Source organism: Lipophrys pholis (assembly GCF_963383615.2).
Source record: "Lipophrys pholis genome assembly, chromosome: 16".
Classification (NCBI taxonomy): Eukaryota; Metazoa; Chordata; class Actinopteri; order Blenniiformes; family Blenniidae; genus Lipophrys; species Lipophrys pholis.
Genome location: NC_137634.1, coordinates 3,368,215 through 3,394,318, shown reverse-complemented (window position 1 = coordinate 3,394,318; position 26,104 = coordinate 3,368,215). Strand labels below are relative to the sequence as shown.

Sequence of the window (26,104 nt, the reverse complement as noted above, 5' to 3'; positions counted from 1 at the left end):
TTCTTTTTCTGAGGTCAAACGGCAGTTTGCGTCCATGTAGTTGCACTACCGCCATCTGCTGGCTCGACTCATCTACATTATTTTCCATCACTACACATTTTCCTCAATAAACACGCTTTAAAAATATATATTCAATCATCTGCCTCCTCCTCCTCCCTCCATTCTTTCTCTCCATCATATTCCTTCTTTCGTTCATATATTTTCTGCAGTTAACCAACACATGTTCTACTGTTTCTGATTCTGAGCACAGAAGACAATCCCTGTTGGATGTTTCCCCATTTTGTGTTTTGTTCTGTTTAAGTAGGTGTGCTCAATTCTTAATCTGGTGAAAACAGCCTCTTCTTCCGGACTGCGTCCTCCACTCCTCGTACCGCCCACTGCATTAAGAATAGGGTTAAAATGCCTTCTTCTTGTGCATTTGTCCCACTGATGGTGCCATTTTGCTTTCTTTCCCTCCAATGTATGTATTTTCCCTGTTTTTGCCAACTTGATAATGGCATCAACATTTGTTTTGGCCGTGACTTTCTTGGCCAACTTGTCAGGCCTCTCATTTCACCCCATGTGCAGAAACCCACATAAATACAATTTCTGTCCCCTGATTATTCATCCATTACTCCATAAAGTATGTCTTGCCTACTGTAGGACCCAACTGATCTCAGACTGTTAAATACTGAATCACTGCATAGTAACACTTTGCTTGTCCTACTTAGACTCAATGACTCGAATGTCGGTAAGTCTACTGATGTCGACGGCTGATCAAAGTGTTTGTATGAACACTAAAACATTGTGTTTGTAAGTTTTAGTCGATTGATTCAAATTAATCTTTTGTTTGATAGATGGATGACATGTTTTGATGAATGTAATCAGTTTCAAGACATGCTTCAGACACATCACGTTCCATTAAAGTTTTCAGACAATGTATTTCAGCAGGCATGTGTGTCGCATGTCAGTAACAAGTTTTAGGTTTTTTTTGACGTAGCATAAAGAGTGAAAAGTTAAATTATGACCCATTTATGTTAAATAAAAAAACAATGAATAACAAAACCTATTGGACTCATATCAACATTTTATTTGTTTCTTCAAAGTTCACATCTGCTCATAAAAGATTTTTCATAGTTTTCAAAAACACAAAAAAGCAGTTGCGTTGAAATACAAATGAAATGTGTTTCTCGAAGATTTGTTGAACAACATGGGGACCGTTTGTCAACCTCTGAAGTTCAACACCAATAGAAACCACATTTATTGAAATATTTCCATTTTTTTGTGACAAACCAGAAACAACAATTTTCCTGAAGAATAGTCTCAATAGTATTTAAATCAGTAATGTTTCCATTCGGAAGCACGCCTTGTGATTTTGGGCTTGACTTCCTGAATGAGAGCTCCCAGACTCTTTTATAATTTCATCTTTTTGTGACATTTCATGTGGTGCAGCACTGAACTACGATTAGCAAATTTTTCTGCCACATGGATCACAAGAATACGGTTTCTCACCTGTGTGAGTTCTTGTATGACTCATCAAATGACTCTGGCGACTGAAGCTTTTCCCACATGTTTCACAAGAATACGGTTTTTCACCCGTGTGACTCCTCATGTGGCGCAGCAATGAACTACGTTCACAGAAATTTCTCCCACGTTTCACAAAAATATGGCTTCTCACCTGTGTGAGTCCTCATGTGGACTATGAAATGACTTTGTTGGTTGAAACGTTTCGCCACATGAGTCACAAGAATATGGTTTCTCACTTGTATGAGTTCTCATATGACTCATCAAATTAGTCTGGCGACTGAAACTTTTCCCACATGTTTCACAAGGATACGGCTTCTCACCTGTGTGAGTTCTCATGTCTTCTCATGTGGACCAAAGACAAATCTGGTCGGTTATAACTTTTCCCACAGATTTCACAAGTTATCTACGAAAGATTCCCAGACTACTTGTATTGCATTGTATATTGCATGTGTTCAATGTATACGTACTGCACATTTTTGGGTGATTTATTCTTATTGGCTTGTGTTAATATTATTCTATCAGGCTAAATATTTGGTCTAGATTTAAAAAAATCTTTCCTACTATTTCCTCATTTTGGGAGAATACATGTTTACACCGAGGGTAGGAGGACAAGCGAGATGATACTTTGACATTTAAGGGTAAATTGTGTTATGTATTGACCCATTCAGGGTTTACTGTATTAGATACATAGTACATGAAAGATAATCGGTAAAACTTTCCTGTATGTACCCATGATAGCATTTGTTCATTTTAGGGTTTTATATTGAAGCATATTGAAGCTATTGTCATATTGTTGGCAAAATAAATAAACTGGCTTTTCCATAAATTCTTCATTTTATTCTTCTTCATTTGTGTTCTATATGTAAAGTGTCTGAGTGCCAAAAAAGCACTGTTCTGGTTTAATTATTATCATTATAATAAATCATTAATTACTCTGAACTGATCTATTTATAATTATCTTTGTAATGAGCATGCAATTGCTTAAGAGACAGCGGTAGTTGGGCCGAGCATCATTGAAATGCTTATGACAGTAATTAGTCCTGTAAGGCATGGAGGTCAGGGAACTTCAAAACATTCAAATTATATTGTATGAGGTTTTTGTGAAGCGTCTTTGTGATGTGAAAATGATAATTATACACATGTATTTTATTATGTTTATTATTTATTATATTTATCTGAACTTTCTCTCACTGTGATGGAGCTGGCCGGAGGCTTTTTGCCACTACCGGAAGTCAGCGCCTATTTGCTATGGCAGCTCCGGCTAGTAGTATTGGTTGCGCAGTCTACAGTTGTAAAAGTCTATGATCTTATCTATTGGAATATTTACAGCCTAAACCGAACTGTGACTGATCGGTTGTCAATCGTAGCTTGTTGAGCACAAACACTAACTTCACCTCTCCTCACTAAAGCTTGTTTTTCACTCATTCGCTAGCTGAGCATGAGCATCGGTGACGGCTACTCGGTCCTCTTCTCCGCTTCTTCTTTCTGTTGCTCAGAGTGTCTCATGTTTTCTCACTCTTCGGCCTCATTTATTGATAACGATGTCTGTACTAAGTGCAGCAGTTTGTTAGTTTTGGAGACGAGGCTCACCAAGTTGGAGACTGAACCTCAGCCAGCAGTAGATGCTAACAACAGATTCTTCTTCTTCTGCGATTTAATGGCAGTTTGCATCCACGTAGTTGCACTACCGCCATCTGCTGGCTCTACCCGTCTACATTATTACCCATCACTACATATTTCCCTCAATAAATAAATATATTCTGCCCGTTCTCCTCTCCTCAGTCCCTCCATCATATTCCTTCGTTGACCCAAATTTTCTGCAGTTAGCCAGCACCTTTTCTGTTTCTGATTATTACCACAGAAAACAATGGCCTGGTGGATGTTTCCAAATTCTGACTTTTGTACTGTTTAAGTACGTATGCCCATGTCGTAATCTGGTGAAAACGTTCTCGTTAAATTATGACTCATTCACATTAAATAAATTTTTAAAAAACCACTGACCCCCCCCAATGGATTCATAAACATTTTATCATCATTTCTTCAAAGTTTTTTCAAAACACTCAAAAAATTTGTTATTAAAAGTGAATTGTGCTTCTCCAAGATTCATTATACAACAGGGGGTCAGCCTCTGTGTTAACACCAATGGAAACTGCATGTACTGAAATCTTCATGTTTTGTGATAAACCAGTAACAAAACTTTTCCTGAAGCAGCAGTGTTTCTCAACAGTGTTTAAATCAGTAACATTTCTCTTAAACTGGATAATGACATTTCATGTGGTGCTGAAATGAACTTAGATGACTAAATCTTATCCCACATTTTTCACAAGAATACGGTGTCTCACCTGTGTGAGTTCTCACGTGTCTTATCAAAGTACCATGTTGAGTGAAACCTTTCCCACATGTTTCACAAGAATATGGTTTCTCACCCGAGTGAGTTCTCTTGTGGGCCAACAAATAATCTCGTCGGCTGAAGCTTCTCCCACATGTTTCACAAGAATACGGCTTCTCACCCGTGTGAGTTCTCTTGTGGATCGACAAGGCATACTGTCGATTGTAACTTTTACCACAGATTTCACAATTTATTTTCTTCTTATCAGTGGCAGTTCTTAAGTTCTGACACGGTGGTTCCTCCTCGTGTTTTTTAAACTGTAGAAGTCCTGGTTCTTCTTCTTCCTCTTTGATCTGTGGAGGTTCTGGTTCTTGAGCGAGGACCTGCTCAGTGTGCGGTTCTTCTTCTGGTTCATGCAGGTCAATTTGCTCCTCAACAGAAGGAACCCTAAAGGAACCACTTTCAACCTTCAGTATGAGCTGCCCTCTATCCTGGTTGGTCCCGAGTTCCTCGTGCTCCTCAATCTGTGAAGGTTCTGACCCCTCCTGGTCCACTCTAAACCGTAGAAGTCCTGGTTCTTCTTGTTCTTTTTGTATCTGTGGTGGTTCTGGTTCTTCTTGTCCTAGACAGTTGTTGGTTTCCTGTTTAAACAGCTGCTCCTGCCTACAGTCACGGTGCTGCAGGAGCTCTGGAGGGACACAAAAATAAAAGATTAAAAGTTAGTTACATTACTTCTACAGGTCCAGCTTGGAAAAAAATGTGGGCTCAAACAGTGGCATTGAAAACCTTCATTACATTTTCTAAAATAATGCACTGTTGTTTCATAATTGCTTGATGTGCACCTTTAGCTGCTAAACAGCTGGTGGATTAATGATTACTTTTCTCCATTAACTTTTTCTAGGCGGTATATTCACTTATCTTCTCTCATATTTGCACAACATTGTACTGACTGTTTACCATGCTAAACTTCAATACACAGCAATGTCCACAGTTCCATCGGTTGGTTATACACACAACATGCAAACCAATAAGATTAAAGTTATGTTTAAAATATTATTATTTCAGCTGGTAAGATTAAGACCCGCATCAAGGCAATAGGAAAAATCTTAAAAATAAATACAATATTACCATGATTCATGAGGTAATATTATGAAAAGTAAAAAAAAAAAAAACTATAGATGAATATAAACACTCATAAAACTGATCATTTCATTTTACATTTACTGTAGAACCATTAAAAACTGTGTTCTTAAAGCACGAATCAATCCTGCTGCTGTGTGAGAGTTCATCTCAATACAGACAAACTGTAGTCCCAAAGTTACTCCAAAGAACATTCAGAAAATAGAAATACCCTCCACATTTTTTTCAAGGACTTTCCATATTATTATTCTGACATTGTCTCAATGTATTCTATTGTAGTTCGTGGTGATTCCAGACGCTCTTCTCGCGACTGAACTAAACTGCAACTGTCTATTGATTCAAACCTGGAAATGTAAAACAAAAACAAAAAAAAAAGTCAAAGTCTGAACTCATTCCAAGTTTCCCCGCAAGAGACATAAATCCTGCTTCTGTCTGTCTGCGGTGGACAAAGCAAACTCAGCCATAACGATGGAGACCTTCCACCAGTCGTATTCAGGCGTTCATTCCGACTTTTCATACCTGTCCTGTGTAACTTGATTTGAGGTTTCCAGATGATTTCCAGCATCCTGTGCTGACGACTGATCTCCTCTTCGTACTGGACAATAGTTTGTTCAAACGCGGTGAAGATTTCTCCAGCAGCAGCAGTCAGTCGCTCGCTGATAAACTCTCTTAAAGACTGAAGTGAACTCATTGTTGCTGCAGGAGATGAAATAGTTCCTGTGAGACACGATCGAGGCGCCTGTTGATGGCGTAGGATGTCGCTACTTCTTCCCACAAACAACGTTTAGATTCACACTGACTCCCAGTGGTCACAGCGGGAACTGCAGATTATTAGCTGCAAAAGAAAGCGTTTGGCCTCTTTTATGAATGGACTGTTCTTTGTATTTTACGGCTGCTCATACTGTAGTGCATCTTGGAAAGAACTGGAGAACTATATTCTGAACAAAACACATAGTCAATATTGAAGAGGGAAACTGCTACTTATTTTGAACCTAGTAAGAAACTATGCACTATTGTTAATCTATATTTTACTTTCATAAATGTAAATTTAGAAATTGCATTCAGTTTCAAGACTTGATGCAGACATATATTCTATAAATGTTTTCCAACAGCGTATTTCAGCAGTGTAAAAAAAACAACCAAACCCTTTGGTTTTATATGAACATTTTAATATCATTCCTTCAAAGTTCACATCTGGATATAAAAGATTTTTAGCATAACATTTTTCAAAAAACACACAAAAACACAGTTGTGTTAGATATAAAAATGAAACGTACTTTATCCAAGATTCGTTATACAAGTAGGGGACCGGGTGTCAACCTCTGTGGAGTTTAACACAAATGGAAACCACATTCATTTAACAGCTCTGCTTTGTGACAAACCTGAAAACATTTCTTTTCTTCAACCAACAGTCTCAACAATGTTTAAATCCGGAATCTTTTCTTTCAACTGGATGATAAATTGTGATTTGGGGCTCAAGCTGGACTTCCTCAATGAGATCTCCCACAGAGTCTTTCATGACTTTGTCTTTTTGTGAGATTTCATGTGGTGCAGCAACGAATTACGGTGACTAAATCTTGCCCCGCATGCTTCACAAGAATACGGCTTCTCACCTGTGTGAGTTCTCACGTGACTCATCAAACTACCCTGCTGATGGAAACGCTTGCCGCAAAATTCGCAGGAATACGGCTTTTCACCCGTGTGAGTTCTCATATGGACCAACAGGTTGCTCTGTTGGCTGAAACTTTTAAAACATATTTGACAGGAATAAGGCTTCTCACCTGTGTGAGTTCTCTTGTGCACCAACAAAGTACTGTGTACACCGAAACCTTTGCCACAGGTTTCGCAAGAATACGGCTTCTCACCTGTGTGACTCCTCATGTGGCGCACCAACTCACTCTGTCGGTTGTAACATTTACCACAGATTTCGCAAGTTATCGTCTTATCAGTGGCCGTTTTTAAATTCTGACTTAGTTTCTGTTTTTTATGGACAATTTTAGCAGGTGGTTCCTCGTGGTGAAGCTTAAGCCGCTCTCCCTCTGAGCTGGTCCCCTGTTCCTCGTGCGCCTCAATCTGTGGATGTTCCGGTTCCTCCTGGCCCTCTTTGAACAGCAGAAGTACTGGTTCTTCTTGTTCCTCTCCGATCTGGAGATGTTCCGGTTCCTCCTGGCCCTCTTTGAACAGCAGGAGGACCGGTTCTTCTTGACCCTCCCCGATCTGTGGCGGTTCTGGTTCCTCCTGGTCGGGACGGTAGTTTATCTTCTGCTTAAAGAGCGGCTCCTCCCCACAGTCACGGTGCGGTGGGAGCTCTGGAGGGACAAAAGAGTGAACTGTTAGTTACATTACTTCTACAATTCAAGCTTTAAAAAAAAAAAACTGTGAGTCACGCTGTGAAATTGAAAACTTTCTTCTAAATGTAAAAAATGACGTACAGCAATTGCATTACGACTCGACGTGCACCTTTAGCTGCTGAACAGCTGGTGGATTAAAGATTACTTTTCTGGATTCACTTTTTCTTGGTGGTATTTTCACTGATCTTCTCTCATACTCACACTTTTTGTTTCCCGTTTCCCGGGCTACCTGAGATGAAGAGATAAATAGACGTCCTGCTTTTAAATGTTCTCAGGAAATGCCTCTTCAAAGAACATCAACGACCACAACATTATCGGACATTCTATGCGTGAACAAAAAAGTACTGGACAAACAAGCAAGGCAGCGCCGGAGCGCGACAATACTTAACACACCTGCAAGGTTCAAGTATTTTATCCAGCTTTCGCAGTTTGGTAAAATACTACTAGTCAGTCAACATGACAACCTGCTGTTCTGCTGAGCAGAATTACTCCTGTGGACCTTAAATTCAGCTTTAAAAAGTCTGACAAAGACTTTCACTTTCACTTAACAAGCCTTCAGGTACTTTTCAAAGTGAACCTTTCTGCTTTAATATCTTATAGTTGCTCAGTATTCTGCCGCTCTGTAGTTTTGAAGTAACAAAACAGCGTTACTTAATTTTTAACAAGTTAAAACGATTTAAAGTAATTAATTAAATGAATGCGTTATTTTTTACAGCACAGGTATTTTTTTCCGCCGGATATCTCCGCGGATGTGTAATTTGTCGTTGAAGCAAACAGAATCTGTGACTCGTGGGGACGAACGTCTCATTGATTCCGCTGCACAAATGTGTTTTTCACCAGATTTACTGCAAAAATTGTAGGAAAAATGTGACTGTCAGTTTCTTTAATCCGTGACTCGTCAGACAGGATTTGTGCACCTGCAATTAAAAAGTTGTGAATGTGTAAGTGTGGGGTTGTATTTGTGGAGAGAAACCAAAATTCTCCAGGTACACGACGGCAAATTCCACTTTCACAAGCGCTCAAACCTTTTTCACCAATAATCCCTCCGCAGAAAACGCACCAACCAACATCCAAATGGAGCTGACTGAACGTCAGTGTAGTGACACACTGAAGTCAAAGTACGACGCCGTGGGCGCCGCACAATTTCCACATTTCCTCCCTGATGCAAGGCCTCAGCTCCGCACCAAAGCTGCTCAGACGTTCGTCATCTTGAACAGCACTTACGTGAGCAGCTATACTCTTCGATGAAGATGACCAAAACATCTCGCAGCAGACGTCTGACTGATGAACACCTTCGCTCGATCCTCAGGATTTCCTCAGCTCAGAGCCTGAGCCCAGACGTAGATGAAGATTTGGTCTGAACACATCAGGGTCGATCAGTGTGCAGCAAAGTGAGCTAAAATTAATGTTTTCTTAATGCACTTTTTCGTGCCACTTTAAGGCACGGGTCTGAATGGTGTCACGTTCATTGAAGGATATTATTATTAGCTATTTGGCTTATTACTGTTATCTTATTTTTAAATTAGCCGGTGGAAAAAGGTTACTGTTGAAATTTAAATCAGAAGGCTGCAAGTTAAAAAAAGAGCCGTACAATTATTATTTTAATTTGATTTTAGAAATTAATGCCATTGATGTGTTTTTTTAATTTGAAATTCGATTTTACATAGGTGCAATATAAAGTTATATATTGTAGCGTTATTGAACTTTGCTTGTTCCATATTCAGCGTTTGAGCAAAATTTGTTTGGGTCCATATGAAAAGGTTCATTGTTAAATCTAGAGGGAGATTTTTTTCAGTAAATATCAATGTTGGACTGTAACTTTAAAATTAAGTTTAACATTTTGGCCCACTGTGTATTTTAGTTTGGTTTAGAGAACAAGGGTGGGTGATATTTTCATGTGGCCTGATGTGTTGCATATGTCTCACAAATTTCTTGGACGTAGGTAGGGATTAGGGATTAGGGATACACGGTCCACGTTTTTTCACTTCCGAGCCGATACCGGAATTTGGATATTTGCCAATACTGATACTATTCCGATACCAGAGCTCTGTTTGCTTTAATATTATCATTATTTTATATGAGGCTGTAATGAACTCCTCTCTACAGGAATTGTACAAATGCATGCGCGTATTCTCCCAAAATGCAACTTGAGGTTAGTATAAGGTCAGAAAAGGAAGCAGTACAAAAACCTTTTGTTCAATTTGGACAATGTGGGGGTCCACGTGATGTCATCATCTCATAATAAACTTTAAAACTTCAGAATCACTTTATTAATCCCTGGGGTTTGGCCTGTAAAATAACGTTAAATGGTAATTCTCTGCATTCCAATAGGGTCCTGCCCACCTCTGCCCAGACCCTAAAAACTGACAGTTGAGTTGAAAATGAATATTTTCTTGGGGGGGATAAAAGGAGCTTTTATATCTACTAAAATGTAATATTGTGCAGTGGTCGTGATTTACACTTCCACGCCACAGGGGGCGCTGTGTGATTGAGTCGACGTAAAGAGTTGGAGAAGAAGAGTGTGCGCGTTTGGATTTATCGTGGTTCGCCCAAATCCTGCTTTTTTTCTGCGGTGGATAAACCAAACACAGCCATAACGCTGGAGATCCAACACGAATCACATTCATGTGCTCATTCACACTCTTCCATACCTGTTCTGTGGAACTTGATTGGAGGTTTGCAGCTGATTTCCAGCAGCCTCCGCTGACGGCAAATCTCCTCCTCGTACCGGACGACAGTTCGTTCAAACACGGTGAATATTTCTCCAGCAGCAGCAGTTAGTCGGTCGTTGATATACTCTCTCAACGTCTGAAGAGAAGTCATCGTTGCTGCAGGAGAATAAATGTTTCCTCCGTGAGACGCGACAAAGCAACGGAGTCCAACAAGCTCCAGCCTCCAAGGGTGCTTCTTCTCTCGCCTTGTTGGAGGATCACATACAACGTTCAGATTCATACTGACACCTACTGGAAACATAGGGGAACTGCAGGTTATTAGTCGTTGGGAGTTCTTTTCTAAATGGACTGTTACGTGTATTTCACAACGATCAATTTAATGATCGTGATCTATTAACATAAAACGAAATATTTTGAAGGAGAGACGATGCCTGGAATTTCTAATTGGTTGTGAATTTTGCAGAATGATGCCAGGAATAATTGTGGGAGTCATAATCAACCAATCACTGTCAAAGTTAGAATCCTATATAGAACGTAACGCTCATCCACAAAAGGAAAATTTTATGTCTCTGACTTTCTCGTTAAATTTGTTTGCCCTGTTTATAGTATATTTAACATATTGCATCAATTTTGGCTGGTATGGATGGAACTATCTTAACGTAATGTGTATTTGATGTCATGTTAAGTGACATCCTGGTGTGCTTTCATTGGAACTATCTTCTATTTCTGTATTACAGCTGACAAAGGTGTTTGGATGAATACCAAAAGAAATTTCTTGGACTGTTTTAGTCAATTATTTCAAATAAACGTTTACTTTGAAAAATGTATTACATGTTTTGATTGATGTATTCAGTTTCAAGATAGACCACAGACATATCATCTTCCATATGTTTTCAGCAGGCATGGGTTGCATGTAGCACGTAAGTGCAAGTATTTTCTCATATATAGCCTAAAAAGAGTGACGTTAAATTATGAGGTTGAATAAAACAGATACTGAACGCTACAGACATATATTCCATAAAAGTGTTCAAAACATCGTATTTCTGGAGGCACGTGTTGCATGTGAGCAAAAAGATCTTTTTTCCTATGTAGCATAAAGAGTGAAAGGTTGAATTAGGACTCATAAATAAATAAATAAAAAACTCTCTGAATAACAAAACCCTTTGGATTCATAGATAGTTTATTTCCATTCCTTCAAAGTTCACATCTGCTCGTTAAAGATTTTCAATATCAAGTCGAGCTCCAGCATGGAGCAGGAGGAACATGAAGCTCCACACATTGAAGAGGAGGAGGAAGAGCGTACTAACATACCTGTGGTTGGTGAAGCGTCCATGGCATGCGCTTATAATAGAGACATGGCAAATATCTCAGAGTCACGATGTGTTTTCATTTATTCTTTAAACCCCACAGCTAATGTCGTTCTATCGAAATAATCACACTTTTTGTTTCTTTTATATATACACACATGACGTCACGAGCAGGCGCAGGAAAAAAAACCCCGCCCCGAACAGATCTGGTAGCTCAGGCGCATGCGCATGCGCAATCCCCGCCCCGGACAGATCTGGTACCTACACCGCCAGTCAAAATGCGAAACGCCATCATAGCCAATCATAATGTGAAACGTCATCACCGTGCGCGGGTTCAAACCCCGCCCCGGACAGATCTTGTACCTACACCGGACATCAGGTACCTTAACGGAGGAGGAGAGAAGGGAGTCGACAGACCGACTGTGATAAAAGTTTTTTTTATCGGATCCTTTGGGGATTTAAGGCGTCGTCGAATGAGTCCCTGTTGTATAACTGGTTTCTCCGTCAACTGGTGACCGACTTTCTTTAGTGTCCGTTGTTGCTGCAACTAGCAACTTTGGAGACTGGAGTTTGTTGGACGTTGCTGTATTGTCGTTTCTATTCCATCTCCTGCAGCAACAATGAGTTCACTTCAGACTTTGAGAGACTTTATCAACGAGCGACTGACTGCTGCTGCTGGAGAAATATTCACCGTGTTTGAACAAACCGTCATCCAGTACGAGGAGGAGATTGTTCGTCAGCGCAGACTGCTAGAAATCATCTGGAAACCTCAAATCAAGTTACACAGAACAGGTATGGAAAGTCTGAATGAAGACATTTGTTTTATCCTCCTCAGACGGAAGCAGGATTAATCGCTTTTATTCAGCTAAGACTTTGACGATAACAACTTTTTCTGGACGATATATTGGCCTACAAATTATTGCAGAGAAACTATATTATTGTCAAATTCATTTTGAGACCAGATTAACCACAAATGTAATGATAATATATCATATCATCGGTGGGGGGGGGGGGGGGGGGGGGTTGTCTTAAGGTGCACATCAAGCAATGAAGTCATGACTAGTAATGTAACTAACCTTCTCTTGTACTTTTTGTCCCTCCAGAGCTCCTGCAGCATCGTGACTGTGGGGAGGAGCAGCTCTTCAAACAGGAAACAAACTCCCGTCTAGAGCTGGAAGAACCAGAACCTCCACAGATCAAAGAGGAACCAGAAGAACAACAACCTCCACAGATCAAAGAGGAACCAGAAGAACCAGAACCTCCACAGAATGAGGAGCACGAGGAACTCAGTACCAGCCAGGAGGGAGAGCAGTTTATACTGAAGGTTGAAAGTGGTTCCTTTAGGGTTCCTTCTATTGAGGAGCAAAGTGACCTGAGTGAACCAGAAGAAAAACCAGACACTGAGCAGGTCCTCTATCATGAACCAGAACCTCCACAGATCAAAGAGGAACCAGAAGAACCAGAACCTCCAAAGATCAAAGAGGAACCAGAAGAACCAGAACCTTCAAAGATCAAAGAGGAACCAGAAGAACCAGAACCATCAACTATGAAAGCAGAGCTGAAAGAAACCAGCATATTTCATAGTGACCGTGTCGACAACGTTCCCGTGTCAGAGAAACAGGCTGAAGGTGAAAAACTTCTTTCTGAGGAAACTTATTTTGGATTACACAATAATTTGGTGGACCACATGAGAACACACACTGGTGAGAAGCCGTATTCCTGTGAAACATGTGGGAAAAGTTTCACCCAACACAATTATTTGTTGGTCCACACAAGAACTCACACGGGGGAGAAGCCGTATTCTTGTACAACATGTGGGAAAACTTACAGTGATCATCGTGGTTTGGTGCGCCACATGATAATTCACACAGCTGAGAAACCATATTCTTGTGAAACATGTGGAAAAAGTTTTGGACTAAAACGCAATTTGGTGGAACATAAGAGAACTCACAAAGGGGAGAAGCCGTATTCTTGTGAAACATGTGGGAAAACTTTCAGTGATCATCGTTCTTTGGTGCGCCACATGAGAGTTCACACGGGTGAGAAACCATATTCTTGTGAAACATGTGGAAAAAGTTTTGGATTCAAACAGAATTTGGGGGATCATATGAGAACTCACACGGGGGAGAAGCCGTATTCTTGTACAACGTGTGGGAGACGTTTCAGTGTGCGACATACTTTGTTGTCCCACATGAGAACTCACACAGGTGAGAGGCCGTATTCTTGTCAAACATGTGGGAAAAGTTTCAAACACCGGGGTAGTTTGTTGGTCCACACAAGAATTCACACAGGTGAGAAGCCGTATTCTTGTGAATCGTGTGGGAAAAGTTTCGGTCGACGTAGTTCGTTGCTGCACCACATGAAATCTCACAAAGAGTTGAAGTCATGAAAGACTCTACAGGAGGTCTCATTCAGGAAGTCCAGCTTGAGCCTGAAATCACAAGGAATCATCCAGTTTAAAGGAAACGTTACTGATTTAAATCCTGTTGCTTCAGGATGATTGTTGTTACTGTTTTATTACAATAAATGAGATGCTTTACAAAAATGTGGTTTCCATTCGTACTGAAGTACACAGAGGTTGATTATTATTCTTGCTCTCCTTTTTCGGAACCTATATTATTTTTTTGCCTCTCAGTTTCTTAAATTGTTTTGAAGGATATTTTATTTCACTCCATGCTCAAATATGAACAATATGTTTCCTGTAAAAGGCTACTAGGGACTACAGTAGATTTGATTTTGAGTTTAAGATGATGTGATGTAGATTGTGGCTTATCATTATAGTGATGAGGGAAAAGAAAGCATATAATTATTTTCTTTGTATTTTAAAGACTATTTTAGCCTCTGTCTTTCTTTCCCCCTTCTTAGTTCTTAATTAGTACTCGTTGTTTTATTTTTGTGTGCCTGCAAATGTGAGTGTATATACACATGTCATTAAAGAGCCAAATTATTAAAGCCACTTTTTGCTGGCAGTCTCTACCACTTGAGATTTTGATACCATTTCTCATAGTATTATTGTTCTTGTTATTAAGGGCTGGAGATAATAAGACATACATATAAATTGCTCTTTCTGGAAAGAACACTCTGAAAATATATTTCCAATGTTTTAGTCTTGCTCCCTTACAAACAAACAAACAAATCTTTATTAAAACCGTGAGTCAGATATAAATACAACAAAGGATGAAGGCCAAAGGTTAAAATATGTATCGGCAGGAGGCCAGGCAGTGATCAGCACAGAGTTTTTGGCAAAACCGGTTGTCATTTTTGTGTTGACAGTTGCAGAAAGTAAGTTACTTGTAATCTAACAGTTACTTTTAAAAAGAAGTAATCAGTAAAGTAACCAAGTTATTTTTAAGAGGCGTAGCCAGTAATCAGTAATTGTATCTTTTAAAATAACTCAGATTAGACCCATCACATGCTTTCCTACAACAATTAAAACAAGACAGACATAAATTGCTCTTTCTGTAAAGAACACACTGAGAATATATTTCATCTGTTTTGATGTTGCTCCTTTTCTAACAAGTTATGGGACGATATTCGCACCTTGATCTCCACGTGTATTGAACCACACTTCTCCCTTTGCTTTGAAATATATATTGTTTGGCTTCATTGACTTTTCCTCTGTCAGAAAAGCTCTATATCATTAATCTTATTATACTTTTAGCTGAATGACATATTCATAAATGTCGTGATACAAATTATAAATAACGCTTCTCTAACTTTGAAAATGAGAGAGTATATGAAAGCTGTCGGACAATCAATCAACATGAACGCAATTACGACTTTCGATATATGTGGTCGTTTTAATGTTTTTTTAATGTAATACTCTGGTTTTGTCTGTGAATGTTTATTGCCTCCTGGCGGTTGTTATACGGTATTGTTTTGTGCTGAACAGCACTGTTATTGTTAATAAAGACTTTTTGAAAAAACAAAGAACGCTATGATGACGCAATAGAGCTGCGACGATCGGTGCTGCTGATTCGAGGGAGAGAATAGAGTCGCCAGACCAGTGTGAAAAAAAAACTTTCTACTCAGCCTCGGTGGATTTATGGGCGTTGCCGAATGCGCCCCTGTCTTCTTCTGGCTGAAAAATCCCGTGGGATGGAGGAGTTTATAATATTTCGGAGCTCGGTGGCGGTGGATTTCAGCGACATGCTGGCCGCTGAGGGTGGTGGTTTGGATTAAGTGGTTTCCCCGTTAAATGGTGACCAACTTTCTTTAGTGTCCGTCGTTGTTGCGATCAACAACAGAAGCAGCCTTGGAGGCGGCTTGGAGCTTGTTGGACTCTTCTGGATTGTGTTTCTCACAGAGGAACTATTTCATCTCCTGCAGCAACAATGAGTTCACTTCAGACTTTGAGAGACTTTATCAACGAGCGACTAACTGCTGCTGCTGGAGAAATATTCACCGCGTTTGAACAAACCGTCATCCAGTACGAGGAGGAGATTGTTCGTCAGCGCAGACTGCTAGAAATCAGCGGCCAACCTCATATCAAGTTACACAGAACAGGTATGGAAAAGTCTGCATGAACAAATGAATGCGAGTGGCGGAAGGATCGTTAGATTTCTTTTTAGGCGAGCAGATAGAACAAGAACTGCAGCTGCAGACTAATTTCTAAGTGAAATAACAGCAGAGATTTTAAAGCACCACAGGAAACCGTGTTTGTGCTGTTTGCAAACAGAAGAAGTGATTTATTGTCTCAATCTGAGCCAACATGTTAACATGCCTGTGGTTTGTGCAGCTTTCACAGTATGTTTATAATAGAGACGTTATGGTAAAGAGTTCAGAATAATGATGGTTCAGGGTTTGCTGGGATCAAAACAAGTCTGAGCCACGTTAGAGTGGAAACTTCTCACTAATGTTTAAGAGCTTAGAGACGCTAAAGTTGCATTCAGACAGTTTTCTCATTTATTCTTTAAACCCCAGTTTACTGTATGTTTATATTTTAAAAGTAGCCTTTCCCATCTCATCCGTCCATCACGTCTTGTTTCCCTCCAGAGAGTCCACAGCAACACATTGGTCACCAGAAGAGGAGCTCCAGCCTGAAGCAGGAGGAACGTGAAGCTCCACACATTAAAGAGGAGGAGGATCTTGTTGAGGAGACTGTGACTGATGGTGAAAGTGACAATTCTCACGACTCTGTGAGAGACTTGACCACCCAGCGACTAACTGCTGCTGCTGGAGAAATATTCACCCTGTTTGAACCAACTGTCGTCCAGTACGAGGAGGAGATCGGTCGTCAGCACAGACTGCTGGAAATCATCTGGAAACCTCAAATCAAGTTACACAGAACAGGTATGAAAAGTCTTAATGAAGACATTTGTTTTATCCTCCTCAGACGGAAGCAGGATTAATCGCCGTTATTCAGCTAAGCCTTTGACGATTCAGGAATGGTGTGATCAGGTATCGACTAGTCACCCTGAACAGAATGACCCGCCCACAGTCCTTGCTGATTTGCATTGTATTCCTTTTTTCTTTTCCAGACAGCTTGACTCATCGAGTAAATACAATGGAAAAGACAAAACAGGAGAAGCATTGACAAAATGGAATAAGTAGGGACGTCCCGATCACACTTTTTTGCCCCCGATACCGATCCGATTTTTCAGAATTGAGTATCGGCCGATACCGATACTTTCCCGATCCGATACTCACATTGCTATTGCAAATATACTCAATAGTCTATTTTTGGAGCAACTAAGATGTCTGAAGCTAAAAGCACTATTGGCAGAAGCTTTGTTTACCTAGAAATTATTGTAAAACTCACTTATTGAATCAAAATTCTTCGCTTTCTCTTTAGTTGTTGTTGTAAACTGAGGAACATCCACACGACGAAAAAACGATCTTTTTCCTCCCTGTCCTTCTCCCAATAAACCGTCCACACCTCACTATGAACACGGCTCAACACGAGGCTTCAGGGCATGTAGTACACATGCCAGGCCTTTAGGGGCGCTGTGACTCACCAAACACAATAAAAAAGCAGAAGAAGACAGACCACATAGACATTTAGAAGTAGACTTCTGCGCATAAACATAAACCACTATATATAACTCTAGTTTTATAGGTCTATGGCCCCGCTCCGCCTGCTTCTAGCTTCTGCAGCTCGACCGGAGCTTCTAGTCCCTGATTGTTGTGGTTATTAGGAGACGTTGCGGACCACGTTTTTATTTTTTAGATCGGCGGGGTGATCGGCTGGATTTGCCGATCCCCGATCACTCACAAATCGCCAATATCGGCCCCGATCCAATATCTACCGGTCGGATCGGGACATCGCTAGCAATAAGCAAAGACAACATAGAAAAAGAATAGCACTACCTTTGTATATTGTTTGTATTATTGATTCTCTTTATATTTCCACATTTATTTCCTTTTAATTTGGGCACTCCTGTGATTTCATACCTCTGCGCTTTACTGTTGCTGAAATGACTCCACAAGTGTTTCCCTGCCGCTGCTCTGCAAACTGTGGAATGGATTTCCTGAACGGCGGCGGGTCTCAATAAGACACGGACTAATGAGTCAGGAAATCCATTCCACAGTTTGCAGCCAGCTCGCAGGCTAGCATAGCAGCACCGTGGCTATCCAACCTTTCTTGTCAACATGTCGACTGTTTGGACGCATTTTACACTCAAAACACAACAAAGCAACACAGCAACCTGTGATGTTTGCAAAGCCGTTGTAGAGCGAGGCGGCCACTCTGCCGCCAGGCGCCACCGTTTTAAAACGCCAGCTCGCCGAGGAGAATAGCTCTGACATCAAAACAATGAAAAGGAGCTCCTCCAGGCTGGAGCAGGCGATTCACACCTCTGTGAAGCTGCATCCTACTCCACGCAAATAGTCCCAATCGTTTGTGCTGCGTTGCTGAAGAATTTCCCCAGGGATTAATAAAGCGATTCTGAGGTTTTAAAGATGGAACTAGTTTATTATGAGATGATGACGTCACGCAGACCCCCTCATTGAACACAAATAGTTTGAACTGCTTCCTTTCCTGATCTTATACTAACCTCAAGTTGCCATTAGGGAGAATACATGTGTACATTTCATACTTTATTATCGAGATGACTTTATTACAGCCTCATATAAAATCAACTAATGATAATAATAATATTAAAGCAAACAGCTCTGGCAGCGGAATGATATTGGTATTGGCAGATTTCCAAATTCAGGTATCAGGATCGGACCGGAAGTGACGAGATGTGGATCAGTGTTTCCCTAATTTAAAAGAAGGATGTCATCACTTCATCTCAGGTAGCCTGGTAAACAGGAAACACAATGTTGTGCAAATATGAGAGAAGATCAGTGAAAATACCATCTAGAAAAAGTTTAAAAGGTGAATCCACCAGCTGTTCAGCAGGTAGAGGTGCACGTCAAGCAATGATGTCATGACTAGGAATGTAACTAACCTTCTCTTGTACTTTTTGTCCCTCCAGAGCTCCTGCAGGATCGTGACTGTGGGGAGGAGCAGCTCTTCAAACAGGAAACACACTCCTGTCTAGAGCTGGAAGAACCAGAACCTCCACAGATCAAAGAGGAACCAGAAGAACCAGAACCTCCACAGATCAAAGAGGAACCAGAAGAACCAGAACCTTCAAAGATCAAAGAGGAACCAGAAGAACCAGAACCATCAACTATGAAAGCAGAGCTGAAAGAAACCAGCATATTTCATAGTGACCGTGTCGACAACGTTCCCGTGTCAGAGAAACAGGCTGAAGGTGAAAAACTTCTTTGTGAGGAAACTTATTTCGGATTACACAATAATTTGTTGGTCCACATGAGAACTCACACGGGGGAGAAGCCGTATTCTTGTGAAACATGTGGGAAAAGCTTCAGTCATAGGGGTGGTTTGTTGGTCCACGTGAGAACTCACACTGGTGAGAAGCCGTATTCTTGTGAAACATGTGGGAAAAGCTTCAGTCATAGGGGTAGTTTGTTGGTCCACGTGAGAACTCACACTGGTGAGAAGCCGCATTCTTGTGAAACATGTGGGAAGAGTTTTGCAGGAAAACGGTCTTTGGTGGACCACATGAGAACACACACTGGTGAGAAGCCGTATTCCTGTGAAACTTGTGGGAAAAGTTACACCCAACACAATTATTTGTTGGTCCACACAAGAACTCACACGGGGGAGAAGCCGTATTCTTGTGAAACATGTGGGAAAACCTTCAGTGATCATAGTTGTTTGGTGCGCCACATGATAATTCACACAGGTGAGAAACCATATTCTTGTGAAACATGTGGAAAAAGTTTTGGATTCAAATACAAATTTGTGGAACATAAGAGAATTCACACAGGGGAGAAGCCTTATTCTTGTGAAACATGTGGGAAAAGCTTCAGTCTTAGGGGTGGTTTGTTGTCCCACATGAGAACTCACACAGGTGAGAAACCATATTCTTGTGAAACATGTGGGAAAAGTTTTGGATTCAAACACAAGTTGGTGGAACATAAGAGAACTCACACGGGGGAGAAGCCTTATTCTTGTACAACGTGTGGGAAACGTTTCAGTGTGCGACGTAATTTGTTGTCCCACATGAGAACTCACACAGGTGAGAGGCCGTATTCTTGTGAATCGTGTGGGAAAAGTTTCGGTCAACGTAGTTCGTTGCTGCACCACATGAAATCTCACAAAGAGTTGAAGTCATGAAAGACTCTACAGGAGGTCTCATTCAGGAAGTCCAGCTTGAGCCTGAAATCACAAGGAATCATCCAGTTTAAAGGAAACGTTACTGATTTAAATCCTGTTGCTTCAGGATGATTGTTGTTACTGTTTTATTACAATAAATGAGATGATTTACAAAAATGTGGTTTCCATTCGTACTGAAGTACACAGAGGTTGATTATTATTCTTGCTCTCCTTTTTCGGAACCTGTATTATTTTTTTACCTCTCAGTTTCTTAAATTGTTTTGAAGGATATTTTCTTTCACTCCATGCTCAAATATGAACAATATGTTTCCTGTAAAAGGCTACTAGGGACTACAGTAGATTTGATTTTGAGTTTAAGATGATGTGATGTAGATTGTGGCTTATCATTATAGTGATGAGGGAAAAGAAAGCATATAATTATTTTTTTTGTATTTTAAAGACTATTTTAGCCTCTGTCTTTCTTTCCCCCTTCTTAGTTCTTAATTAGTACTCGTTGTTTTATTTTTGTGTGCCTGCAAATGTGAGTGTATATACACATGTCATTAAAGAGCCAAATTATTAAAGCCACTTTTTGCTGGCAGTCTCTACCACTTGGGATTTTGATACCATTTCTCATAGTATTATTGTTCTTGTTATTAAGGGCTGGAGATAATAAGACATACATATAAATTGCTCTTTCTGGAAAGAACACTCTGAAAATATATTTCCAATGTTTTAGTCTTGCTCCCTTACAAACAAACAAACAAATCTTTATTAAAACCGTGAGTCAGATATAAATACAACAAAGGATGAAGGCCAAAGGTTAAAATATGTATCGGCAGGAGGCCAGGCAGTGATCAGCACAGAGTTTTTGGCAAAACCGGTTGTCATTTTTGTGTTGACAGTTGCAGAAAGTAAGTTACTTGTAATCTAACAGTTACTTTTAAAAAGAAGTAATCAGTAAAGTAACCAAGTTATTTTTAAGAGGCGTAACTAGTAATCAGTAATTGTATCTTTTAAAATAACTCAGATTAGACCCATCACATGCTTTCCTACAACAATTAAAACAAGACAGACATAAATTGCTCTTTCTGTAAAGAACACACTGAGAATATATTTCATCTGTTTTGATGTTGCTCCTTTTCTAACAAGTTATGGGACGATATTCGCACCTTGATCTCCACGTGTATTGAACCACACTTCTCCCTTTGCTTTGAACATATATTGTTTGGCTTCATTGACTTTTCCTCTGTCAGAAAAGCTCTATATCATTAATCTTATTATACTTTTAGCTGAATGACATATTCATAAATGTCGTGATACAAATTATAAATAACGCTTCTCTAACTTTGAAAATGAGAGAGTATATGAAAACTGTCGGACAATCAATCAACATGAAAGCAGTTACGACTTTCGATATATGTGGTCGTTTTAATGTTTTTTTAATGTAATACTCTGGTTTTGTCTGTGAATGTTTATTGCCTCCTGGCGGTTGTTATACGGTATTGTTTTGTGCTGAACAGCACTGTTATTGTTAATAAAGACTTTTTGAAAAAACAAAGAACGCTATGATGACGCAATAGAGCTGCGACGATCGGTGCTGCTGATTCGAGGGAGAGAATAGAGTCGCCAGACCAGTGTGAAAAAAAAACTTTCTACTCAGCCTCGGTGGATTTATGGGCGTTGCCGAATGCGCCCCTGTCTTCTTCTGGCTGAAAAATCCCGTGGGATGGAGGAGTTTATACTATTTCGGAGCTCGGTGGCGGTGGATTTCAGCGACATGCTGGCCGCTGAGGGTGGTGGTTTGGATTAAGTGGTTTCCCCGTTAAATGGTGACCAACTTTCTTTAGTGTCCGTCGTTGTTGCGATCAACAACAGAAGCAGCCTTGGAGGCGGCTTGGAGCTTGTTGGACTCTTCTGGATTGTGTTTCTCACAGAGGAACTATTTCATCTCCTGCAGCAACAATGAGTTCACTTCAGACTTTGAGAGACTTTATCAACGAGCGACTAACTGCTGCTGCTGGAGAAATATTCACCGCGTTTGAACAAACCGTCATCCAGTACGAGGAGGAGATTGTTCGTCAGCGCAGACTGCTAGAAATCAGCGGCCAACCTCATATCAAGTTACACAGAACAGGTATGGAAAAGTCTGCATGAACAAATGAATGCGAGTGGCGGAAGGATCGTTAGATTTCTTTTTAGGCGAGCAGATAGAACAAGAACTGCAGCTGCAGACTAATTTCTAAGTGAAATAACAGCAGAGATTTTAAAGCACCACAGGAAACCGTGTTTGTGCTGTTTGCAAACAGAAGAAGTGATTTATTGTCTCAATCTGAGCCACCATGTTAACATGCCTGTGGTTTGTGCAGCTTTCACAGTATGTTTATAATAGAGACGTTATGGTAAAGAGTTCAGAATAATGATGGTTCAGGGTTTGCTGGGATCAAAACAAGTCTGAGCCACGTTAGAGTGGAAACTTCTCACTAATGTTTAAGAGCTTAGAGACGCTAAAGTTGCATTCAGACAGTTTTCTCATTTATTCTTTAAACCCCAGTTTACTGTATGTTTATATTTTAAAAGTAGCCTTTCCCGTCTCATCCGTCCATCACGTCTTGTTTCCCTCCAGAGAGTCCACAGCAACACATTGGTCACCAGAAGAGGAGCTCCAGCCTGAAGCAGGAGGAACGTGAAGCTCCACACATTAAAGAGGAGGAGGATCTTGTTGAGGAGACTGTGACTGATGGTGAAAGTGACAATTCTCACGACTCTGTGAGAGACTTGACCACCCAGCGACTAACTGCTGCTGCTGGAGAAATATTCACCCTGTTTGAACCAACTGTCGTCCAGTACGAGGAGGAGATCGGTCGTCAGCACAGACTGCTGGAAATCATCTGGAAACCTCAAATCAAGTTACACAGAACAGGTATGAAAAGTCTTAATGAAGACATTTGTTTTATCCTCCTCAGACGGAAGCAGGATTAATCGCCTTTATTCAGCTAAGCCTTTGACGATTCAGGAATGGTGTGATCAGGTATCGACTAGTCACCCTGAACAGAAAGACCCGCCCACAGTCCTTGCTGATTTGCATTGTATTGCTTTTTTCTTTTCCAGACAGCTTGACTCATCGAGTAAATACAATGGGAAAAGACAAAACAGGAGAAGCATTGACAAAATGGAATAAGTAGGGACGTCCCGATCACACTTTTTTGCCCCCGATACCGATCCGATTTTTCAGAATTGAGTATCGGCCGATACCGATACTTTCCCGATCCGATACTCACATTGCTATTGCAAATATACTCAATAGTCTATTTTTGGAGCAACTAAGATGTCTGAAGCTAAAAGCACTATTGGCAGAAGCTTTGTTTACCTAGAAATTATTGTAAAACTCACTTATTGAATCAAAATTCTTCGCTTTCTCTTTAGTTGTTGTTGTAAACTGAGGAACATCCACACAACGAAAAAACGATCTTTTTCCTCCCTGTCCTTCTCCCAATAAACCGTCCACACCTCACTATGAACACGGCTCAACACGAGGCTTCAGGGCATGTAGTACACATGCCAGGCCTTTAGGGGCGCTGTGACTCACCAAACACAATAAAAAAGCAGAAGAAGACAGACCACATAGACATTTAGAAGTAGACTTCTGCGCATAAACATAAACCACTATATATAACTCTAGTTTTATAGGTCTATGGCCCCGCTCCGCCTGCTTCTAGCTTCTGCAGCTCGACCGGAGCTTCTAGTCCCTGATTGTTGTGGTTATTAGGGGACGTTGCGGACCGCGTTTTTTTTTTTTTTTTTTTTTTTTAGATCGGCGGGGTGATCGGCTGGATTTGCCGATCCCCGATCACTCACAAATCGCCAATATCGGCCCCGATCCGATATCTACCGGTCGGATCGGGACATCGCTAGCAATAAGCAAAGACAACATAGAAAAAGAATAGCACTACCTTTGTATATTGTTTGTATTATTGATTCTCTTTATATTTCCACATTTATTTCCTTTTAATTTGGGCACTCCTGTGATTTCATGCCTCTGCGCTTTACTGTTGCTGAAATGACTCCACAAGTGTTTCCCTGCCGCTGCTCTGCAAACTGTGGAATGGATTTCCTGAACGGCGGCGGGTCTCAATAAGACACGGACTAATGAGTCAGGAAATCCATTCCACAGTTTGCAGCCAGCTCGCAGGCTAGCATAGCAGCACCGTGGCTAGCCAACCTTTCTTGTCAACATGTCGACTGTTTGGACGTATTTTACACTCAAAACACAACAAAGCAACACAGCAACCTGTGATGTTTGCAAAGCCGTTGTAGAGCGAGGCGGCCACTCTGCCGCCAGGCGCCACCGTTTTAAAACGCCAGCTCGCCGAGGAGAATAGCTCTGACATCAAAACAATGAAAAGGAGCTCCTCCAGGCTGGAGCAGGCGATTCACACCTCTGTGAAGCTGCATCCTACTCCACGCAAATAGTCCCAATCGTTTGTGCTGCGTTGCTGAAGAATTTCCCCAGGGATTAATAAAGCGATTCTGAGGTTTTAAAGATGGAACTAGTTTATTATGAGATGATGACGTCACGCAGACCCCCTCATTGAACACAAATAGTTTGAACTGCTTCCTTTCCTGATCTTATACTAACCTCAAGTTGCCATTAGGGAGAATACATGTGTACATTTCATACTTTATTATAGAGATGACTTTATTACAGCCTCATATAAAATCAACTAATGATAATAATAATATTAAAGCAAACAGCTCTGGCAGCGGAATGATATTGGTATTGGCAGATTTCCAAATTCAGGTATCAGGATCGGACCGGAAGTGACGAGATGTGGATCAGTGTTTCCCTAATTTAAAAGAAGGATGTCATCACTTCATCTCAGGTAGCCTGGTAAACAGGAAACACAATGTTGTGCAAATATGAGAGAAGATCAGTGAAAATACCATCTAGAAAAAGTTTAAAAGGTGAATCCACCAGCTGTTCAGCAGGTAGAGGTGCACGTCAAGCAATGATGTCATGACTAGGAATGTAACTAACCTTCTCTCTTGTACTTTTTGTCCCTCCAGAGCTCCTGCAGGATCGTGACTGTGGGGAGGAGCAGCTCTTCAAACAGGAAACAAACTCCCATCTAGAGCTGGAAGAACCAGAACCTCCACAGATCAAAGAGGAACCAGAAGAACCACAACCATCAACTATGAATGCAGAGCTGAAAGAAACCAGCATATTTCATAGTGACCGTGTCGAGAACGTTCCCGTGTCAGAGAAACAGGCTGAAGGTGAAAAACTTCTTTGTGAGGAAACTTATTTCGGATTACACAATAATTTGTTGGTCCACATGAGAACTCACACGGGGGAGAAGCCGTATTCCTGTGAAACATGTGGGAAAAGCTTCAGTCATAGGGGTGGTTTGTTGGTCCACATGAGAACTCACACTGGTGAGAAGCCGTATTCTTGTGAAACATGTGGGAAACGTTTTGGACATAGTGGTAGTTTGTTGGTCCACGTGAGAACTCACACTGGTGAGAAGCCGCATTCTTGTGAAACGTGTGGGAAGAGTTTCGCAGGAAAACGGTCTTTGGTGGACCACATGAGAACACACACTGGTGAGAAGCCGTATTCTTGTGAAACATGTGGGAAAAGTTACACCCAACACAATTATTTGTTGGTCCACACAAGAACTCACACGGGGGAGAAGCCGTATTATTGTAAAACATGTGGGAAAACCTTCAGTGATCATAGTTGTTTGGTGCGCCACATGATAATTCACACAGGTGAGAAACCATATTCTTGTGAAACATGTGGAAAAAGTTTTGGACTAAAACACAATTTGGTGGATCATATGAGAACTCACACGGGGGAGAAGCCGTATTCTTGTAAAGCATGTGGGAAATGCTTCAGTGTGCGACGTACTTTGTTGTCCCACATGAGGATTCACACAGGTGAGAAGCCGTATTCTTGTGAATCGTGTGGGAAAAGTTTCGGTCAACGTAATTCGTTGCTGCACCACATGAAATCTCACAAAGAGTTGAAGTCATGAAAGACTCTACAGGAGGTCTCATTCAGGAAGTCCAGCTTGAGCCTGAAATCACAAGGAATCATCCAGTTTAAAAGAAACGTTACTGATCTAAATCCTGTTGCTTCAGGATGATTGTTACTGTTTTGTTTCAATAAATGAGAAGATTTACAT

The 26,104-nt window shown here is 40.7% G+C and overlaps 4 protein-coding genes across 4 annotated transcripts; 2 read left to right on the top strand and 2 right to left on the bottom strand.

Moving 5' to 3' along the window:
* Positions 1-3,517: 3,517 nt before the first annotated feature.
* Positions 3,518-5,692, bottom strand: LOC308121501 (uncharacterized protein). The gene is made up of 2 exons (XM_080482759.1): positions 5,495-5,692; positions 3,518-4,523 (listed from the first exon to the last, which is right to left on the bottom strand). The coding sequence occupies exons 1-2, from the start codon at positions 5,664-5,666 to the stop codon at positions 3,757-3,759; spliced, it is 939 nt and encodes a 312-aa protein (XP_080338885.1). The 5' UTR covers positions 5,667-5,692; the 3' UTR covers positions 3,518-3,756.
* Positions 5,693-6,131: 439 nt separating this feature from the next.
* On the bottom strand, positions 6,132-10,229 carry LOC308121500 (uncharacterized protein). The gene is made up of 2 exons (XM_080482758.1): positions 9,978-10,229; positions 6,132-7,284 (listed from the first exon to the last, which is right to left on the bottom strand). Exons 1-2 carry the CDS (start codon positions 10,147-10,149, stop codon positions 6,491-6,493), a joined length of 966 nt encoding a protein of 321 aa, XP_080338884.1. The 5' UTR covers positions 10,150-10,229; the 3' UTR covers positions 6,132-6,490.
* A 5,128-nt stretch (positions 10,230-15,357) lies between these two features.
* On the top strand, positions 15,358-20,526 carry LOC308122281 (uncharacterized protein). Its single transcript, XM_080484022.1, has 3 exons — positions 15,358-15,811; positions 16,301-16,597; positions 18,727-20,526. The coding sequence occupies exons 1-3, from the start codon at positions 15,640-15,642 to the stop codon at positions 19,935-19,937; spliced, it is 1,680 nt and encodes a 559-aa protein (XP_080340148.1). The 5' UTR covers positions 15,358-15,639; the 3' UTR covers positions 19,938-20,526.
* Positions 20,527-21,757: 1,231 nt separating this feature from the next.
* Positions 21,758-26,104, top strand: LOC308121424 (uncharacterized protein). The gene is made up of 3 exons (XM_080482654.1): positions 21,758-22,053; positions 22,543-22,839; positions 24,984-26,104. Exons 1-3 carry the CDS (start codon positions 21,882-21,884, stop codon positions 25,952-25,954), a joined length of 1,440 nt encoding a protein of 479 aa, XP_080338780.1. The 5' UTR covers positions 21,758-21,881; the 3' UTR covers positions 25,955-26,104.